At 40.3% G+C, this 22,618-nt stretch overlaps 1 protein-coding gene across 4 annotated transcripts in view; it reads right to left on the minus strand.

The window, feature by feature from the left end:
- NSUN6 (NOP2/Sun RNA methyltransferase 6) overlaps nt 1-22,618 on the minus strand; it is a 79,828-nt gene that overhangs the window by 50,738 nt on the left and 6,472 nt on the right. For 2 of the 4 annotated variants that reach the window (XM_019973126.2, XM_019973125.2), the window contains exons 3-5: nt 20,512-20,591; nt 1,707-1,816; nt 662-815 (exon numbers count right to left, since the gene is read on the minus strand). In XM_019973126.2, the coding sequence (XP_019828685.2) occupies nt 662-815; nt 1,707-1,816; nt 20,512-20,591 (344 nt within the window). The remainder of the gene's footprint in view (nt 1-661; nt 816-1,706; nt 1,817-20,511; nt 20,592-22,618) is intronic. The other 2 variants (XM_070800905.1, XM_070800906.1) reach the window with 2 other exon arrangements.

Below are 22,618 nucleotides of genomic sequence, written 5' to 3' on the forward strand. Positions count from 1 at the left end.
GCCAATGCCGGGGACACAGATTCGATCCTTCATCTGAGAAGATCCCACATGCCGCAGAGCAACTAAGCCCGTGCGCCACAACTACGGAGCCTGTGCTCTGCAGCCCGAGGCTACAACTGCTGAAGCCCCTGCGCCGAGAGCCGGAGCTCCTCAACAAGAGAAGCCCGGGCACCACAACGAAGACCCAGCGTGGGAATAAGTAAATACATTTTTTAAATTAAAAAAATAATAAAAGTGAGGTGTGAGTAAATCCAAACGTTAATTTTTAACCACAAGTATTCACATCAGTACTGCCTTTCTGGTAAATTTTTTAGTTAAATTTTTTTTTTTTAATATTAAAACGGTAAGCTTTTCTCACACAGACTATTATCTGGAGAGGCCATCTAACTCATCCTTTATCAAGATAAATAATGTTAACAAAGATGCAAAACTTTTCAACTTAAGAGACTCCTTAATGTGAGCATTTATGCTTTTAACTAAAAGCATATTTCCCCCCACCCAAAAAAATGGCAGTATGTGCTAAACAAGTATTTTCCAATTGAACTTATAACAAAAAAATTAGACATATAATGCAATTATACATATTTTTACATTATTTTACATTTTCTTTAAACCACAAAAAGGATGCTTATTTTCCCCAAAACAACAGTTGCTGACATACTTCAGTTCAGGCAGCCCACTGAAGATCTCTTTGCGGCTTAGTTCAGAAATCCCATTTCCAAGAAATATTTTTGTTCCATCAAATTCTTTGGCTCCTTTCTTACACTTGCCTTTAATGTCAGAGTATACGGAAACATCATCTCCACCTTTCATAACTAGAGAAAAGAAGAAAGTCATATTACACTGACATAACTGTTCTTTGGCAGAACCGCGAAAATTCTTCAAGCTTTAAGACTGGGGAAGCCTAGGGGCATCAGTAGTGGACATGAAGCAGTCTAGCCTGGCTCATGGTCTCACTATAACTTCTGACAGAAAATACAACTGTCTACTTTCAAATGTTTGACAACAATAAATCTATTTTCTTCCCTAGGAAAACGAAGATGCAGAAGAGTCTTCGAAACATCCAACCTCAGGGACTTCCCTGGCTGTCCAGTGGTTAAGACTCCTAATACAAGGGACATCTGTTCAACCCCCAATCTGGGAACTAATATCCTACATGCCTTGCGAGGGTCAAGAAAAAAAAAAACAGCAAACATCCAACCTCAGTTGGAAGCCTTTAGCTGAGCAGAAAAGGAAAGGTATCTTCTATTTCAATTATTTTCCTCAAATCTAACATTCCTTAGAAGAGTAAATTAAGAATACTAATATTTCATTTCATCCCAATATTAAGATTCCAGACTTGGAATGTTTCCCCTGCAAATGACAGTTCAGCAGCCCGAAGTTTCAGCACAATTGAGTAAAGAATGGAAAACAAAATTTCACTGACATCTTCCACTCTTTTTATCAGTCATGATCCTCTAACATCATCACAAATGCCCTCAAAGGGAATAAAAGAAATGGGCAGAAAACCCACATACGGATGCCTGATTCGTTAGTCCTTCTCAGATACACACCTCAACAGGCTATACTAAATGCACAACTTAGCAAAGATCTTTGTTAAAGCAAATTTGAAATGTATCTAAGTGAGGATTTAATGAATTTTCAATTCGATGATACACATAAATGTTAGCAGCTGTTTTACAGAGAATCCTGAACAGTATACTCACATTTTGAGGCTGATACGATTCCAGGGACATAGACATGGGCTCCTCGTAACACAGCACTGCCACACTGGGCCCCAACAATGACTTCACAAGGCTGTTGTTTTATATTCTTCCTACAGAAGCAAAAGGAGTTCAAGTGTAAAGAATGATGCATCTCCAACGTCAACCAACCTTTTCAGGGTTTCAAACTAACCCTAAATAAATAACCTCTTTAGTCTTCATTATTCCAAATGAATAAATGAGGAAAAGGTGGAAGAAAGAAGATCAATACACAAGAAATAATTTCTTTAAAACTACAAAGGACTTCACTGGTGGTCCAGTGGTTGAGACTCCACCTGCCAACACAGGGGACGTGGGTTCCATCCCTGATCCGGGAAGATTCCACATGCCGTGGGGCAACTTAAGCCCTTGTGCCACAACTACCAAACCCATGCCCTAGAGCACGTGTTCTGCAACAAGAGAAGCCACCACCATGAGAAGCACACACACAGCCGGAGAGGAGTCCCTGCTGGCCGCAACTAGACAAAGCCCACAGGCAGCAACAAAGACACGGTGCAGCCAAAAGTAAATAATAAAGTCTGGGCTTGTTTTTTTAATTACAATGAGGATGGGCACTTGAGAAGAAAATCTTGGTGCAAGGTAGTAAGTGGCATCAAAAATTGCTTCATCAAATACAACTAATAAATACAAGAAAGAAACTGACTTACAGATACAGGGAACAAATTAGTCAGGAGAGGGAGATTGGGTGGGGCAAGACAGGAGTCGGGGATTAACAGGAACAAACTATTATGTTTAAAATAACCTACAAGAGTCTATGATACAGGGAATATAGCCAATATTTTTTTCTATACTGAAGTACAGTTAATTTACAATGCTGAGTAAGTTTCAAGTATACAGCAAAGTGATTCAGTTATACATACATACATATATATATATACACACACGCGCACATACTTTTCCATATTCTTTTCCCTTATAGGTTATTACTATATATTGAATATAGTTCCCTATGCTATAAAACAGAACCTTGTTGCTTATCTATTTCAAATATAGTAGTGTCTGTTGTGGAGAAGGCAATGGCACCCCACTCTAGTACTCTTGCCTGGAAAATCCCATGGATGGAGGAGCCTGGTAGGCTGCAGTCCATGGGGTCGCTAAGAGTTGGACACAACTGAGTGACTTCCCTTTCACTTTTCACTTTCATGCTTTGGGGAAAGAAATAGCAACCCACTCCAGTGTTTTAGCCTGGAGAATCCCAGGGACGGGGGAGCCTGGTGGGCTGCCGTCTATGGGGTCGCACAGAGTCGGACACAACTGAAGTGACTTAGAAGTAGTAGTAGTAGTAGTAGTAGCAGCAGCAGCAGCAGCAGCAGTGTCTGTTCAACCCATATTGCTAATTTATCCCACATCCTCACCTGTCCCCTTTGGTAACTACAAATTTATTTTTTATGTCTGAGTCTACTTCCATTCTGTAAATAAATTCATTTGTATCTTTTTTGTTTTTTTTGGATTCCATGTACAAGTGGTTTCATGTGGTATTCATCTTTCTCTGACTGACTTCACTTAGTATGATCATCTCTAGGTCCATCCATGTTGCTGCAAATGGTATTTCATTCTTTTTTTATGATATAGCCAATATTTTATAACTATAAATGGAGCATAACCTTTAAAAATTGTGAATCACTACATTGTATACCTATAACTTATACCAACTATACCTCAATTAAAAAAAAAAAAACTAAGGCAGGACTGAGGTCATAGGAAATGGCACACAGGGTAGAAGAGGCCAAGGCAGCCCTCGGGCCCAGCCTGTGTCTGTTCTCACCAGCTCTGATGCCTTCAGTGTTAGAGGGGACACGATCAAGTGTTTATATTCTAATCCAATGAAGCTCCATGTAGATTAAAACCACAACCCCAAAGGAAAAAAAAAAATGCTTCATCATTTAACAAGCACTGCTGTTTCATAATAGCATTAGGAGAGAAGAGCAATAACGTTTCTATCTTTAAAGACTAAGACAGACATGTGAGAAATGCAAAAACATTTCTGAAGTGGTAGACTGGCACACGGTAAGTTATTAATGTTTTAAACAAGACAAAGGTAAGTCTTTTCTTCCTCTGCTATCTAACTTTCTTCAGTGTTCTCCAACTTCTCACCTCCCATCCATCCCTTGAAACACTGAAGCCTGGTATCACTTCCAACACTCAGAGCAGACCTTCTCAAAGGTCGGGGGTACCTATGTGATAAGCCCAAATAAACGTCTCAAGTACTGCACTTCTGATGGGGTTCCCTGGTTGGCAACATGTCATATGTATGGTCCTAACTCCTTGCACTTTTAAGTGCATTTTAAGCGAATTCAAAGAATTAAGTGCATTTTCTTTTCAAGATCTCCAACTGATCAAATCTCAGTAAGCTTCTCACATTTATCCTCCTCCTTCCAGGTCCCACACACTCACTGCTCATTCTCCAGCTATTTCTGGACAAGGTTCATTTCTCCAGGTTCTTAAACATGACATCATCTCTTCTCGCTTTGTATCCCAAACCTTGGCAATCTCATGGTTTCAGTGACCACTTACAAAGATAACCTACATATTCTTTATTTTATTGAAGTATGCTGCTGCTGCTAAGTCGCTTCAGTCATGTCTGACTCTGTGTGACCCCACAGATGGCAGCCCACCAGGCTCCCCCGTCCCTGGGATTCTCTAGGCTAGAACACTGGAGTGGGTTGCCATTTCCTTCTCCAGTGCATGAAAGTGAAAAGTGAAAGGGAAGTCACTCAGTCGGGTCCGACTCTTAGCGACCCCATGGACTGCAGTCCACCAGGCCCTCCATCCATGGGATTTTCCAGGCAAGAGTACTGCAGTGGGGTGCCATTGCCTTCTCCGTATTGAAGTATAGTCGTTTATAAAGTTATGTTAATCTCTGCTGTACCACAATGTGAACCAGCTATTCTTTTTCATATTCTTTTCCATTGTAGTTTATCACTGGATATTGACTATAGCTCCCTGTGCTATACAGCTGGACCTCATTGTGAACCCACATACCTAATGATCAGCCTTTCTAGACTGATTATCTGCAGACAGCTGTGCACAGACGTCCTACAGCTACTTCACACTCAACAAGTCCTAAACAATGTTATGATTCCCTGATCCACTCCTCAAATCCTTGGCAACAGCCCAAAGCTTCATCCTCCTGCGTTCCAGTCAAAATGACGTTATCTACCTGAGCAGCCAGAACACAAATCCCGGCATCATCTTGAATTTCCTCCTAAAACTTGTAACTCAACATTCACTGAGTTACCAAACGATGCCTCCTCTAATTCTCTGACACGTCTCCCAGGCCCTTCCACCCTCGACATCAGACTTGCATCATCTGATCACTGGATATTGTTTTATCCAGTGATCTAATGTCTGTGTTTTATCTTTGGTTGCTTTCAGATCCTCCTGATGTCTTTGGTGTTCTTCAGATTCATTCTGAAGCACCTAGTCATGTATTTATCTTTACTTTTGCCTTCAGACACTGTATTTTTTAAATCTGACTTTCATCAATTCTGGAAAATTCTTCATTATATTATTGAATATTGTCTCTCCCACATTATTTCTAATCTCTACACCTGGGATTCATTAGGAACAGTAGTAACTTTTCATTCTTGTTCTCATGACTCAGTTTCATATCTCCTACTGCTTTACACCTTCTTTACCTGCTGTATTCTAGGTGATATTCCATAAGCCATCTTCTAGTTCATTAATTCTCTCATCTGTTGAGTCTAGAGTTTAACTCAGAATGACTTTTTAATTTTAATGAAATTTTAATGTCTAGAAATTCTTTTTCTTTTTTTTCCCTCTTAGGGTCTTTTATGTTTTAGATTCTCCCTTTTGCTTTTAATCATTTTCAAGGAGACTAATTTTATAGTGCCTACCAATTAGCTCTCTTTGCTACATTCTGGGCTTCCCAAGTGGCACAGCTGGTAAAGAATCCACCTGCCAATGGAAGAGATGCAAGAGATGTGGGTTCAATCCCTGGAGTAGGAAATGGCAACCCATTCCAGTATCCCTGCATGGAAGATTCCAAGGACAGAGGAGCATGGTGGGGGCTACAGTCCATGGAGTCGCAGAGAGTCAGCCATGACTGAGTACACACTGGCTGGCTGCAGTTCTGGGGAATCTAATCCCTCAGTCTGTTGTATATGCTGGTTCTCACTCATGGTAGTTTGATTCCCAGTGTAGCTTCTAACTATAAGAAAGAAGCATGGCCTGGGCTGACAGGTGCCACTCTGCAGTGCTTTTGCCAAGCACCTCAAGAACTGGCTTAGGATCCAATTCTTATGTCAATTTCCCAAACCACAGGTGTCAAGACCACATGGGTAGTATGAATTTGCACTCCAAACCCTTACAGATATGGAAGCTCAGCTGTGCATCTCATAGATTTTTTCCCCTCAACCCAGGCTCCATGGCAAGAGAGCTCCAACTCCTAATTAATGCCCTGCACTGACTTTTGGATGGTTCTCACCTCTTAGCACTAACAGCCTATTGTTAAAACCAATGCCCCTAAGTTCAGGGGACCAAGCACCTTCTCCCTCAAACCCCTCAACCCTTAATCTTAGCTCACGCACTTACTACTCAATTTTCAGTTACCCTTCATTCTAACCCCTGAGTATCTCACTAAGGTCCTTAATCATTCTGCTATGCATGTTATGACCTATTTTTTGTTCAGTGTTCCTAGGCCTAAGTAGCAGAAACATTCTCAAGTTATCTAGTTCACCATACTGCTGGAGATAAGACTAAAATAGCTCCCTAACTCGGCTCTAGGCTTGCAATTCATCTTTTGAAAAAAGTGTTTTCAGGCTTTTTTGGCTGCAATCCAATGTGAGAAATGCACTTGAACGGCATCCCAGTACACATGTGTGCCTATCCACACTTACATTTATAGCAAATGTTTCACGAAACACCTTACCATGTACACTCCAGGATATTATATAATAAAATCCCTATTCCTTAGAAAAAACTATAAACAACCAGTTAAACTGAATTTCACAACCTACTAATGAGTCAAGGTCTACATGCAGTTTGGGGGAAAAAAAGCTTTATGCTACTACCAGTATTGTATTTCTAAAATCACAACTGTAATAAAAATTATTTGGGTCCTATATGCTGTGTGAAGAAATAAAACATTTCTTAGTTTTAAAAAATCATCCTTCAAAAAGACACATGTACCCCAATGTTCACTATAGCGCTATTTACAACAGCCAGGACATGAGAACAACTTAAATGTCCATCAACAGAGAAATGAATAAAGATGTGGCACATATATACAATAAAACTATTACTCAGCCATAAAACAGAATGAGCTTGGATCATTTGTAGAGATGTAGATGGACTAGAGACTGTCATACAGAGTGAAGTAAGTCAGAAAGAGAAAAACAAATGCTGTATATGAACACATATACGTAGAATCTAGAAAAATGGTATAGATGATCTTATTGGCAATACATATCATACATATATATGATATGTATATAAATGCAGCTGATTCACTCTCCTGCACAACAGAAACTATTAATAGCACAACACTGTAAAGCTATACTCCAATAAAAATTAATCAAATTTAAAATGAATCCTTCACATTCCACTCTACCTCTTCTAACTTCAACATCTTCTTTCACCAACCTCTCTGAAAACTGATAGATTCCCAGTCACTTTTGTCACAAACCACCATATATTTTCACACCTCTGTACCTCTGCACGTACTTTCTCTCTACCTTGTGTACCCTCGCCTACTTTATCTCATCTACCTCCTTCTCACTCACCCACAAGGCTCAAGGGAAATAACATCTCTTTGGAGAAAATCTTTACCCACTTCTTTGCATTCAGCTCTTCCTCTTCTCTGCTTGGATGGTACTTAATTCATATCCCTCCCCAGGAATCTACTGCAGTTTGACTTGTACCAATATTCACCTGCTTTTACACTATGTTTCACCCATCTGTATAGTATCTTTGGTTCTCACACACAGTTCAGTTGCTCAGTCGTGTCGGACTCTTTGCGACCCCATGAACCACAGCACGCCAGGCCTCCCTGTCCATCACCAACTCCTGGAGTCCACCCAAACTCATGTCCATTAAGTCAGTGATGCCATCCAACCATCTCATCCTGTTGTCCCCTTCTCCTCCTGCCCCTCAATCTTCAAAAAATATTTTGTGAAATGGAACTCTGTAATGTTAATCAGAAAGTTTTTAAGAGAATAACCATTTCATTGAAAGGAGAGAATGGGAGACTATGGGGAAGAGCATTAACATAGTGGGCCAGGGACTTCCCTGGTGGTCCAGCAGTTAAGAATCCACATGAGTTCAATCCCTGGTCAGGGAACTAAGATCCCACATGTTGCAGGGCAACTAAGCCCACATGCCTCAGTTAGAGACCCAGCACATCCAAAAATAAAAACAAACAAAAAACCACAATGAAAAAGAACTACTATCCTTTCTTTGAAAGGCCTGGTGATGAGGCTGATCCTTGGCTAGCATCCTGGAACTCAGAGGAGTTCCCACTCTTAACTGATTCAGTTCAGTTCAGTTCATTTGCTCAGTCATGTCCAACTCTTTGCAACCCCATGGACTGCAGCACGCCAGGCCTCCCTGGCCATCACCAAGGGTAGCTCAATGTTCCTCTATTATCTATAACAATTTGTAAACAAATAATATGGTTTATGGTGGACACTGACCTCCCTTCTGGGAGGCCAGAATTTGGGTACCTACCAGGCACGAGGTGCCCACACAACCAGCCCTAAATGAAAACCCTGGATGCCTGTCTCTAAGGAGCTTTCCTGGATGGTGACATCTCACACATGCATTGTCATCCTTGTTGCCAGGGGAGTTAACTGTACACTGCATGACTCCACCGGAAAAAGACTCTGCAGTTTACAAATGGTTTTCCCTAGACTTCATCCCAGGCAGCTTTTGTTTTGTTGATTTTGCTTCAGATTCTTTCACTGTAATAAACCATGGTCACAAGTACGACTACATGTGGAATCCTCTGAGTCCTCCAAGAGAATCACTGAGCTGGGGAATGGTCTTCGGGAATCTTTCAACACAAGTACTTACTAACTGTGTAAGAATATAAGATTGTATATATATGCAAGTGTCAAGGTGCAAATCAGCATTGCTGAAGCTTTAGTGAGGAAATATAAAAGTCGATGTAGGGCCATAAATACTAAACGCTTGATTTTTATTAAAATGTTTTTAAACAAAAGAGTGAAGCAATAGCATTAAAGAAAGATGATTTTCCAAGAATACAGTAATAAAGACTGGAGAAAAATAGTAAGAAGGTGCTTAGAATAAGAGAAAACTAATTAAAACAGCTAAAAATGAGATGCCTATGAATTAAAGACCCACTAAAGAGAGGGTCGAGATATGAGAATGACCCACTAAAAAGCATATAAAAAATACACTTATTACTTGGCATGTATTTAACTGCATATATTAGCAACCCTACAATAAAAGGAAGATAATATAATTTTGAGATATCACACAATCATGATATCTCATCTGTATACATATAATCTGATATCTTATAACCCCGCATCACAGGTAAGGAGCAGCGGCTGCGCTTTGCTGGAGCAGCCATGAAGAGACACCACCGTCCAAGGTAAGACAAACCCAAGTAAGACGGTAGGCACTGAGAGGGGATCAGAGGGCAGACAGATGGAAACCCCAATCACAGACGAGCCAATCTGATCACTCGGACACAGCCTTGTCTAACTCAATGAAACTAAGCCATGCCGATGGCTGGGTCATGGAGGAGAAGTGTGACAGAATGTGGTCCACTGGAGAAGGGAATGGCAAACCACTTCAGTATTCTTGCCTCAAGAACCCCATGAACAGTATGAAAAGGCAAAAAGATAAGACACTGATAGATGAACTCCCCAGGTCGGTAGGTGCCCAATATGCTACTGGAGATCAGTGGAGAAATAACTCGAGAAAAAATGAAGGGATGGAGCCAAAGTAAAAACACCACCCAGTTGTGCATGGGACTGCTGATGGAAGCAGGGTTCGATGCTGTAAAGAGCAATATTGCATAGGAGCCTGGAATGTTAGGTCCATGAATCAAGGCAAATTGCTGCTGCTACTAAGTTGCTTCAGTCGTGTCCGACTCTGTGCGACCCCATAGACTGCAGCCCACCAGGCCCGCTCTGTCCATGGGATTTTCCAGGCAAGAGTACTGGAGTGGGTTGCCATTGTTGGAAGTGGTCAAACAGGAGATGACAAGAGTGAACATCGACATTCTAAGAATCAGTGAACTAAGATGGACTGGAATGGGTGAAGTTACCTCAGATGACCATTATATCTACTACTGTGGGCACAAATCCCTTAGAAGAAATGGAGTAGCCATCATAGTCAACAAGAGAGTCCAAAATGCAGTACTTGGATACAATGTCAAAAACAAAAAATTATCTCTGTTCGTTTCCAAGGCAAACCATTCAATATCCAAGTCTATGCCCCAACCAGTAACGCTGAAGAAGCTGAACAGTTCTATGAAGACCTACAAGATCTTCTAGAGCTAACACCCAAAAAAGATGTCCTTTTCATTATAGAGGACTGGAATGCAAAAGTAGGAAGTCAACACACACCTGGAGTAACTGGCAAATTTGGCCTTGGAGTATAGAATGAAGCAGGGCAAAGGCTAACAGAGTTCTGCCAAGAAAACGCACTGGTCATTGCAAACACCCTCTTCCAACAACACAAGAGAAGACTCTACACATGGACATCACCAGATGGTCAACACCAAAATCAGATTGATCATATTCTTTGCAGCCAAAGATGGAGAAGTTCTATACAGTCAGCAAAAAAAGACTGGGAGCTGACTGTGGCTCGGATCATGAACTCCTTATTGCCAAATTCAGACTGAAATTGAAGAAAGTGGAGAAAACCACTAGACCATTAAGGTATGATCTAAATCAAATCCCTTATGACTATACAGTGGAAGTGAGAAACAGATTTAAGGGACTAGAACTGACAGACTGAGTGCCTGATGAACTATGGACAGAGGTTAGTGACATTGTACAGGAGACAGGGATCTAGCCCATCCCCAAGAAAAATGCAAAGAAGCAAAATGGCTGTCTGGGGAGGCCTTACAAATAGCTGTGAAAAGAAGGGAAGCGAAAAGCAAAGGAGAAAAGGAAAGCTATACCCATTTGAATGCAGAGTTCCAAAGAATAGCAAGGAGAGATAAGAAAGCCTTCCTCAGCGATCAATGCAAAGACATAGAGGAAAACAACAGAATGGGAAAGACTAGAGATTGCTTCAAGAAAATGAGAGATACCAAGGGAACATTTCATGCAAAGATGGGCTCGATAAAGGACAGAAATGGTATGGACCTAACAGAAGCAGAAGATATTGAGAAGAGGTGGCAAGAATACACAGAAGAACTGTATAAAAAAGATCTTCACAACCAAGATAATCATGAAGGTGTAATCACTCGCCTAGAGCCAGACACGGAGAAGGTAATGGCACCCCACTCCAGTACTCTTGCCTGGAAAATCCCATGGACGGAGGAGCCTGGTGGGCTGCAGTACACGGGGTCACGAAGAGTCGGACACGACTGAGCAACTTCACTTTCACTTTTCACTTTCATGCATTGGAGAAGGAAATGGCAACCCACTCCAGTGTTCTTGCCTGGAGAATCCCAGGGACGAGGGAGCCTGGTGGGCTGCCGTCTATGGGGTCGAACAGAGTCGGACACAACTAAAGCGACTTAGCAGCAGCAGCAGAGCCAAACATCCTGGAATGTGAAGTCAAGTGGGCCTTAGAAAGCATCACTACGAACAAAGTTAGTGGAGGTGATGAATACCAGTTGAGATATTTCAAATCCTGAAAGATGATGCTGTGAAAGTGCTGTACTCAATATTCCAGCATATTTGGAAAACTCAGCAGTGGTTACAAGACTGGAAAAGGTCAGTTTTCATTCCAATCCCAAAGAAAGGCAATGCCAAAGAATGCTCATACTTCACAATTGCACTCATCTCACATGCTAGTAAAGTAACGTTCAAAATTCTCCAAGCCAGGCTTCAGCAATATGTGAATCATGAACTTGCAGATGTTCAAGCTGGTTTTACAAAAGGCAGAGGAACCAGAGATCAAACTGCCAACATCCGCTGGATCATCGAAAAAGCAAGAGAGTTCCAGAAAAATACCTGTTTCTGCTTTATTGACTATGCCAAAGCCTTTGACTGTGTGGATCACGATCAACTGTAGAAAATTCTGAAAGAGATGGGAATACCAGACCACCTGACCTGCCTCTTGAGAAACCTGTATGCAGGTCAGGAAGCAGTTAGAACTGGACAGGGAACAACAGAATGATTCCAAATAGGAAAAGGAGTACGTCAAGGCTGTATATTGTCACCCTGCTTATTTAATTTATTTAACAGAGTACATCATGAGAAACGACGGGCTGGAGGAAGCACAAGCTGGAATCAAGATTGCTGGGAGAAATATCAATAACCTCAGACATGCAGATGACACTACCCTTATGGCAGAAAGTGAAGAACTGAAGAGCCTCTTGATGAAAGTGAAAGAGGAGAGTGAAAAAGTTGGCTTAAAGCTCAACATTCAGAAAACGAAGATCATGGCATGCGGTCCCATCACTTCATGGGCAATAGATGGGGAAACAGTGGAAACAGTGTCAGACTTTATTTTTCTGGGCTCCAAAATCACTGCAGATGGTGATTGCAGCCATGAAATTAAAAGACGCTTACTCCTTGGAAGGAAAGTTATGACCTACCTATACAGCATATTAAAAAGCAGAGACATTACTTTGTCAATAGAGGTCCATCTAGTCAAGGCTATGGTTTTTCCAGTGGTCGTGTATGGATGTGAGTTGGACTGTCAGGAAAGCTCAGTGCCGAAGTATTCATGCTTTTGAACTGTGGTGCTGGAGAAGACTCTCAAGAGTCCCTTAGACTGCAAGGAGATCCAACCAGTCCATCCTAAAGATCAGTCCCAGGTGTTCATTGGAAGGACTGATGTTGAAGCAGAAACCCCACTACTTTGGCCACCTGATGCGAAGAGCCGACTCATTTGAAAAGACTTTGATGCTGGGAAGGATTGAGGGCAGGAGGAGAAGGGGATGACAGAGGATGAGATTGTTGGATAGCATCACTGACTCGATGGACATGGTTGGGTGAACTCTGGGAGTTGGTGATAGATAGGGAGGCCTGGCATGCTGCAGTTCATGCAGTCACAAAGAGTCGGACATGACTGAGCGGCTGAACTGAACTGAATCTGGTATCTCATTTGCAGAATATAATTTTGAGATATCACACGATCATGATATCTCATTTGCATGTCAACCACTTGAACCAGCAGTCTTTGAGCAATTACGTGAATATTCCATTGTATTCACCCTATTATTTCATACATACAAACAGTAACTGAAAACCAAAGTGCTAACGCTAGTAGCAAGGCAACTATGAGAAACGGAAATGGAACGGCTGGAAGAGAAAGGCAAACTCAATCTCATTTGTATCTCAAGATATTTCTGCTACTGAATTATACACTCAATTTTAGGGAAATTTAATTTTCTGACCTGCTAGAAATAGATTTTTATCTAAAAGGAAAGAATACCAACAGACAATATAAAGAGATTCTTAAAAATTACAAATTGAATATTGGCCTAAAAAATTCCACTGATTTAAATGCAGTCTTTAAAAAATGGTTGGGGTACGGTGTTTAAAACACTCGTTTCCAGTTTTTTAAGGAATCTCCACACTGTTCTCCATAGTGGCTGTACTAGTTTGCATTCCCACCAACAGTGTAAGAGGGTTCCCTTTTCTCCACACCCTCTCCAGCATTTATTGCTTGTAGACTTTTGGATCGCAGCCATTCTGACTGGTGTGAAATGGTACCTCATAGTGGTTTTGATTTGCATTTCTCTGATAATGAGTGATGTTGAGCATCTTTTCATGTGTTTGTTAGCCATCTGTATGTCTTCTTTGGAGAAATGTCTATTTAGTTCTTTGGCCCATTTTTTGATTGGGTCATTTATTTTTCTGGAGTTGAGCTGTAGGAGTTGCTGGTATATTTTTGAGATTAGTTGTTTGTCAGTTGCTTCATTTGCTATTATTTTCTCCCTTATGATCCAGCAATCCCACTGCTGGGCATACACACTGAGGAAACCAGAAGGGAAAGAGACACATGTACCCCAATGTTCATCGCAGCACTGTTTATAATAGCCAGGACATCGAAGCAACCTAGATGTCCATCAGCAGATGAATGGATAAGAAAGCTGTGGTACATATACACAATGGAGTATTACTCAGCCATTAAAAAGAATACATTTGAATCCGTTCTAATGAGGTGGATGAAACTGGAGCCTATTATACAGAGTGAAGTAAGCCAGAAGGAAAAACACCATTACAGTATACTAACGCATATATATGGAATTTAGAAAGACAGTAACAATAACCCGGTGTACGAGACAGCAAAAGAGACACTGATGTATAGAACAGTCTTATGGACTCTGTGGGAGAGGGAGAGGGTGGGAAGATTTGGGAGAATGGCATTGAAACATGTAAAATATCATGTATGAAACGAGATGCCAGTCCAGGTTCGATGCACGATACTGGATGCTTGAGGCTAGAGCACTGGGATGACCCAGAGGGATGGTATGGGGAGGAAGGAGGGTTCAGGATGGGGAACACATGTATACCTGTGGTGGATTCATTTTGATATTTGGCAAAACTAATACAATTATGTAAAGTTTAAAAATAAAATAAAATTAAAAATAAAATAAAATAAAATACTCTTGTATGCATGCAGAAAACAAACTTATGGCTACTGCAAGAGAGGGATAAATCAGGAGAGTGGGACCGTCATATACACACTATTATAAGTTAGAGAGATAACTATTAATAATAAGGACCTACTCTGTAGCACAGGGAACTCTACCCAATACTGTGTAACGACTGAAATGGGAAAAAAATCTAAAAAAAGAGTGAATATATGTGTATGTATAACTGATTCACTTTCCAGTACAGCAGAAACTAACACAACATTGTAAATCAACTATACAACAGTAAACATTTTAAAAAGATACTCTTATATGGGGGGATAAATTAGGAGTTTGGGATTAACACAGACACACTAATATATATAATATAAATAATCAACAAGGACCTATTGTATAGCGCAGGGAACTAAACCAAATATTTTGTAAAAACCTTTAAGGGAAAAGAATCTGAAAAGGAATATATAACTGAAGCACTCTGCTATATACCTGAAACTAACATCCCACCATAAGTCAACTATATTTCAATTCAAAAAATGAAAAATACTTTGGATCAAGAGAAGACTGGCATTCAATTCTCTCTTTTAAGTTTTTCAATATAGTTGACATTGATACCATCAACTTCAGCAGTACCACCTTACTTCAATCTAATTACCATTGGTAAAACCTTCCTAACATTAAAATATATTTGATCAAGACTTTCCTGGCAGTCCAGTCCTTAGGACTTCGCCTTCCAATGCAGGGGATGCAAGTCTGATCCCTGGTTGGAAAGCTAAGATCCCACATGCCTTGGGGCTGAAATATCAAAACATAAAAAAAACAGAAGCAATACTGAAATAAATTTTAAAACTTAAAAAAATTATTTTATATATACACATATTTGCTCAGTAAATTAAATATCATGTTAAATAAAATGAAGGAACCTGAATTTTATGGTGAGATTTACTTTTTGAATTGTTCTCTCTCTTTAAATAGTTTAACCTACATTTTGATATCCTAAATCTCTGTGAAATGTTGAGCTTCTAGTAAAAAAAAAATTTGTCAACAAGTAAAAGTACACATATATTTCTTTTTCTAAAGCTCACAAAAATGGGGGAAGAAAAATTTGAAAGAAAATTCCATTTGCAAGAAATCTAAGCAGCAGCTAAGATGCAAGTGAAGAGTAATTAGCTGACACAATGAAATCTGGATCAAATCCAATTCCTCAATAGGGTATGACTGTTTCTGAAAAGGAAAGGCTCTTGGATACCCAAACAATTATTCATTACTCAGAAACAGGACCAAAGGTCAGGCAGAAAAAAGCAAGGTCTGGGTATGTCATGTCAGTCCCATTCCCTATGGATAAAGCCGAAAGAGGAAGTGGACTGGCAGAAGTGGCACAAGCAGACAAGTTTTCTCTAACAAACCTGGATAAACTCTCCTGAAGTAGTGAAGGGAAGAACAGCAAAGTGCCATCAATGCTGTGACTCCTCCCCTGAGTTCACTAAGCATAACCAAAAGTTAAAGCCCCCAACGAGACAGCTATGAGCTAGACGCCCCACCCACCCCCCGCCCCTCACAGCAAAGCCTTCATCAGCTCAGCTCACCAGAACTAGAGATAAGCCACTAGAAAAGATGTGGTGAAAGTGTTTTCAAAAAACACATCTGATGAGTTATCCGGTTACACACTTGACCCAAAGTGCAGACCAGGTGACTCTATGTAAATGTTTTCATTTGAGTATTCATTCAAGGTGGGACAGATGCCTAGGTACAGATGGCCCTCCCTCAGCTTCTGCATCTGTGGATTCAACTAGCCACAGACAGGAAAAAAAAAATTTAATTCCAGAAAGTTCCAGAAGGCAAAACTTGAATTTGCTGTTCACATAGTATTAGGTATTGCAAGTAATCTAGAAATTATTTAAAGTATGCTAAGGATGTGCATGAGTTATACGCAAATACTATACCATTTTACATAAAAGACTTGAGCAACTGTGGATATTGGTATTTGTTGGGGGGAAGGGGGTCCAATCGCCCATGAACACCAAGGGATGTGTGTAGCATTAAACAAAGCTATAATAAACCAAAGGCAAAACAAACTGTACAGACCAAAAAAGAGCAAAATCTCAAATAACCTCTCTCTAGTTTCAAAGAAAATGGGTGTGTGTGTTAGTTGCTCAATCATGTCTGATTCTTCGAGACCCTGTGGACTAGAGCCCGCCAGGCTTCTCAGTCCATGGGATTCTCCAGGCAAGAATACTGGAGTGGGTTGCCATTCCCTTCTCCAGGGGATCTTCCCAACCCAGGGATCAAACCCAGGTCTCCTGCATTGCAGGCACATTCTTTACCATCTGAGTCACCAGGGAAGCCCTCAAAGAAACTAAAAAGAACCTTTAAAAACAGAGAACAACAACAAGATAAAAAAGAAGAAAAGCGAACTAGCTTAGCTCAGCAAGTAAAGGATGGTCAATCTCCTGAAATTAAAGAGCTAACATAACAGACTTGAGACAGCTATTCTGAAAGAAGCCTGCTTAGAAGGTGGCCCTTGGCTGGCATCTGAAAACTTGACTGGGAAACAGTTCCCAGCACTGATATAAAACCAGCTCTAGTAACAGTCAGCTACTGTTTGTACAAGCAGTGTGGTCATTCGGAACACCTGCTTTCCTTTTGGGAGTCTGGAATTTGGCACATGCCAGGCAGAGGGGGCCTGCCAACTGAAACCTTGGGTGATGAGGCTCTAATGGGCTGCCCTCACAGACAGTTTTACTCACGTCAAAACTGACTGCTGAAAGAATGAAGCCCATCCTGGTTAACTCCATGGGGAGCAACTTTTTGGAAGCTCATGCCTGGTTTCCTCCTGACTCTACCCCCATATGCCCTTCCCTTTGCTGACATGGTTTTTGTACCCCTTTCATGCAATAAATCCTTGCCAATAAATCCTTGACTAGATGCTGAGTTCTGGGGAGTCCTTCCAGCTCATTACTGACCCTGGGCTGTCTAGGAGAGCCCAACACAGGGAACATTCCCACTGGAAATCCAACATACAGAGTATTAGTGTCCTCCTAACACAGAAGGCAAAGGTATGTAATGGAAAAATCTTCAAAGAACTACCAGAAGACTTATCATTGAAAAATCCCACTGTGTTTCAATCAAAATTAAGAGAATAACCAAAATCAAGGGATATCCCAGCCAAGTTTCTACAGTCCAATGCCTAAGAGTCTCATAGATCTCCAAGTGAAAGATCAAGACTTTGTTGCAAAAGGGAAAATACTTTTTGGCCTCAGATTTTTTTCACAGCAACACATGAGGCCACAGGATTGTGGAAGCAGTGTCTACACAGTTCTAAGGGAAATAACATGTGACCTGAAACGACTACATATACTTAACAAAGTTCTTACTTACATATAAAGGCAAAAACAAAAAGACTTCCCATGTGGTTCAGTCAGTGGTTAAGATTCCACTTTGCAATGCAGGTGACACAGGTTCAATCCCTGGTCGAAAAACTAAGATTCCACATGATGTGGGACAACTAGACCTGTGAATCACAGATACTGAACCCACGCACTCTGAAACGCAGGTGCTACAACCAGAGAGAAGCCTGCGTGACACAACCAAGACCCAACGCAGCCATAAATAAATAAATATTTAAAATAAATATAAAGGCAACAAGCAATTCTCAAGTGAGAATGTAGAGGATACAAGAAACATACCTGGGAGAAGAGAAGCAGGTGCTGCAGACCTGCTAAATCAGGGGTCCCCAACCTTCTTAGCACCAGGGACTGGCTTCATGGAGATAACTCTTCCATGGCCGGGGGGCGGGGGGGGGGGGGCGGTTTGGATGGTTTGGGGATGATTCAAATGCATTACTTTTATTGTGCACTTTATTTCTATTATTATTACATCAGTTCCACCTCAGATCAGCAGGCATTAGATCCAGAAGGTTGGGGACCCCTATGCTAAATGACAATATCCAATCAGTCAAGATAAAGAACTCAGAAATAAACTACTGTTATTGCAAGTCAAACACTGCATTCACCTGAATTGAATAAAAAATGTTATAAAGCTTTATAATGTTAAAAAAAAAACTAACAGTAAATAAAAACTGGTTGGTGGAAGTTTTAGGGCAGCTATAAGAATTTCTTCATTTTTCATAGTGGAAAGTCAAAAGATACCTAATAAAACTGGTGATGAGTTTAAAAGACAAAAAACAGCTGACATGCTCCTTTCAGAAATCAAAGGTAGGTATATGAATCCACAATCCTAAAAGATTTCTCAGTGCTTTCCTGTAACTCACCGTCTGTGTTACACAGTTCACTAATGTTTTAATGAGTAGCTTACTCACTACAAAGAATAGGATGAAAGGATTATTATGAAGCCAGTAAGAATGAAATACAGTTACATAGATTATAGAAAACTATGGGCATCGTGGAATGACGTCCAGTGTATTCCAAAATGAATCGCAGATCTCAGAAGACCTGTGACTGATCAACTATAGTAACTAGTTGGTTTAAAACTAAATAGGAATGAGAGAAATCAGAACAGTGGTTTCCTAGTATGAGGGGCAAAATGCAGAGAATTTTCTGGTGATGGAAATGGTGTATATTTTGATGGGAGTGAGTCCTGACTATATAGTTGTATGAATTTAGCAAAACTCAGCACACTTAAGTAAGACTCCTCCATTCACTAATGCAATGTTCCTCTTAACAAAAATACACAATAAGGAGTTTACAGACTCAATTTTTAACTGCAAAAGTAATACGTGTTTACAGAAAAATAAAATAAAATAAACCAGAAATGTTACAATTAGAGCCTCTTCTTACCTAGTTTCTCCCAACCTCCTCAGAGTTAAGCACTCAGAATTAATCCCTGTTAACAGTTGGGTATATTATACCCTCCAGGCTTTTTTCTGTGCATAAGTATACATACATAAATCTGTAATATTTAATTGCAAAAGAAATGTGATTATCCTACACAGAGCATATGCTTTGGGTATTTAATTGTAAATATCATTTATTTGTACATATAATTCTCCCACATTTAAGGCTGTATAATATTCCACTGAATGGATAAACCAAAAACCATTACTCTACTGTTGACACTAAATTATCAATACTTTAAAGCTTTAACAAAATGAACATTTTTGTGTTTATTACTACTCTTAGGAGTATTAAAATTTTTTTATCACAATTAGGGATTTTAAAATGCTCTTTGGGAACAGAATTCCCATTATAATATAAAAGCCTATTATTTTTTTTTTCCTTTTTTAAACACATGCCTTCCAAACACAGTATCTCTTCTATTTAGCTGTGCTTAGTTGCTCAGTCGTGTCCAACTCTTTTCGACCCCATGGACTTTAGCCCGCCAGGCTCCTATGTCCATGGAGATTCTCCAGGCAAGAATACTGGAGTGGGTTGCCATTCCCTTCTCCAGGGGATCTTCCCAACCCAGGGATCAAACCCAGGTCTCCCGCATTGCAGGCCGATTCTTCACCGTCTCAGCCACCAGGGAAGCCCAAGAATACTGGAGTAGGTAGCCTATCCCTTCTCCAGGGGATCTTCTCGACCCAGGGATGGAACTGGGGTCTACCGCATTGCAGGAGGATTCTTCACCAGCTGAGCTACCACGGTAGCCTGTTCTACTCAGAGAATACAGTAATTTAACATCATCGTGAATTAAAAAAATTTTACAAATATATCAGTTATGAAAATAGGAAACACTGTTGCTTTGTATTTCTGTTGTAGCTCCAAAAATTTTTAATTTAGCAGTGGAATCTCTTATGATATGCAAGTAAACAAATGTCTTACAGAATGAAAAAAAATCAATCACCACTAAATGGAACTAATATGCATTCCTCTCAAGATAGCTGAGTCCATTCCCAGTGTTCTTTTGTAGTATTCTCCATGACAGACAATCTAGTCAACATTTATCAAGTTTGTGATTTCCTATCCAAATAAAGTTGCTAATAGAGAAACTTAGTACTATCACCAAACAGCGAAAAAAAGAACCTGTGACAAATTTTTATTTATAAGAATACAATTTGAAAATGAAATAGTTACAAACCTAGGTCCAATAACAGGAATAAGTAAGACATCCTGAAGGTCTGGATGCTGAAGAACAGGAAAACTTAATCCATTAAACTGCTGTTGAAAATAAACACAGAGGATTACAAAGCAATCAACGCACTGGGTAAATTTCAAATTACAGAGCTTTTCATTATCATTACCTAACAGAGCATAAAGTTTGATTTAGGATTATTCTCATTTTTTTCCATGGGATACTACAAAAAAAAAAAAATCAAAGACTTCAAAACAACATTTTCTCTATAATTTGATTCTCGAGTTTCTTGACTTCTTTACAAGAAAAAGGCTCAATTTTGTTTAGTTTGACTTTGTAAACACAAACCATGTTGACCTTAAGTGACCTACTTTGAAAACACATATCCAGTATAGAGTTGCATGAATAGGACATTAAGGACTGAGATTTTTAAATGCTGTGTATTATATATTATCAACACTGAATGCCATGTCAGTTTTTTGTTTACTTGTCTGTCTGTTTTTGGTTGCACCGTGGCATGTGAGATTTTAGTTCCCCTACCAGGGATTGAACCGGTGCCCCCTGTAGTGGAAGCGCAGAGTGTTAACCACTGGACCACTAGGGAAGTCCTGCCACATCAGTTTTGATGATGCTTCCTGGCAAAGGCTGAATATATTCAGTATCCTCCACCATACTTGGCCTTCAGACTAGAAATAGGTGCAGGGCCAGCAGCGTAGGTGCTAAAGCCAACTCCCAATCTCATGGGTATGGAGAAGAAAATGGCAACCCACTCCAGTATTCTTGCCTGGAGAATCCCAGGGACAGAGGAGCCTGGTGGGCTGCCGTCTACAGGGTCGCACAGAGTCAGACACGACTGAAGCGACTTAGCAGCAGTCTCATGGGAGCCAACTGTGTGCATCTCTTGCCAAGTCAATAGTCATGCTGGCAGCTTAAAATTGACCAGAGTGGGAGCATTTACACCACAAAAAACAGCAAACACTACAAACCAGCATTATTTTTCCTAGAAAGGGGTTTGTTTGGTATGTACCAGCACACCATGGCTACAGACAGAAGACAACTGGGCACTCCCCATAAAAGAAGGGAATGGAGAGCAAGGACTCTGTGTCTATCAGAGGGCCACACACAAATACTGGAAAACAAGTCTGGGCTGTGTATGCCACTGATTAGACTCACACATCTTCACATAATGCACCAAAGCAGTAACAATAATAGATACTTGTGCTGCACTGTAGTATCAATACACTAGCTATCGAAAACCCAAAATCAACCTATTTCTAAGTTGGAAAGGAAAGAGAACAAAAATTCTTCAGATTTTGGAAATCAGACTATTTTTCTACTAACTCAACAGCTCTTCTGAGTTCTGCTTCCTCTGAGCAAAGGGAATTTTGAACTAACCATACCCAACAGCATAGTAAGACATCTTGAGGGTGAACTCATTCAAACAAACCTCTCTGTTTTTTCCCCTCTCTTCCTCCTGTTCTCTCTGATACCCTAGCAGGAGTGCCCAACCTCTGGGATGATCTGAGGTGGAGCTGATGAAATAATAATAGAAATAAAGTGCATAATAAATGTAATGCACTTGAATCACTCCAAAACCATCCCCTCCCTTGGTTCACGGAAAAACTGTCTTCAACTGGGAGACTGGAAAAACCAGACCCTGGTGCCAAAAAGGTTGGGGACCGCTGCCTTACAGTGTCTAGACTATGATCCCTGCAAGGAGAAGATAATGAATTTTGTCATTTGTTTTTGTTTTGCTTCGGAGGCACTACACTCTCTCCATACTACAGAGATATTCTACACAGATACCAACCCTGCTCAGGCCAAGATTTTCCTTCTCTCCTTTTCTATCAGATATTAAAACAATACAGAAGTAAAACTTTCATAAAATCACGTGTGCCTAACTTTCATAAAAATATCACACACTTTTTTAACCAAACATACCACAGGCCTCTTTTTCTGTTTGTTTCTACCCTGTGCCCTTTTTAAAACAGCCTTATTGAGGTTTACTTTACATACCATAAAATATATCCATATGAAATGCACAATTCAATGATTTTTTTTTTTTTTTTTTTTTAGCAAATTTACAGAATTGTGCAACCATCACTAGAATTCA

The sequence above is a fragment of the Bos indicus genome, chromosome 13 (assembly GCF_029378745.1).
Source record: "Bos indicus isolate NIAB-ARS_2022 breed Sahiwal x Tharparkar chromosome 13, NIAB-ARS_B.indTharparkar_mat_pri_1.0, whole genome shotgun sequence".
Lineage (NCBI taxonomy): Eukaryota > Metazoa > Chordata > Mammalia > Artiodactyla > Bovidae > Bos > Bos indicus.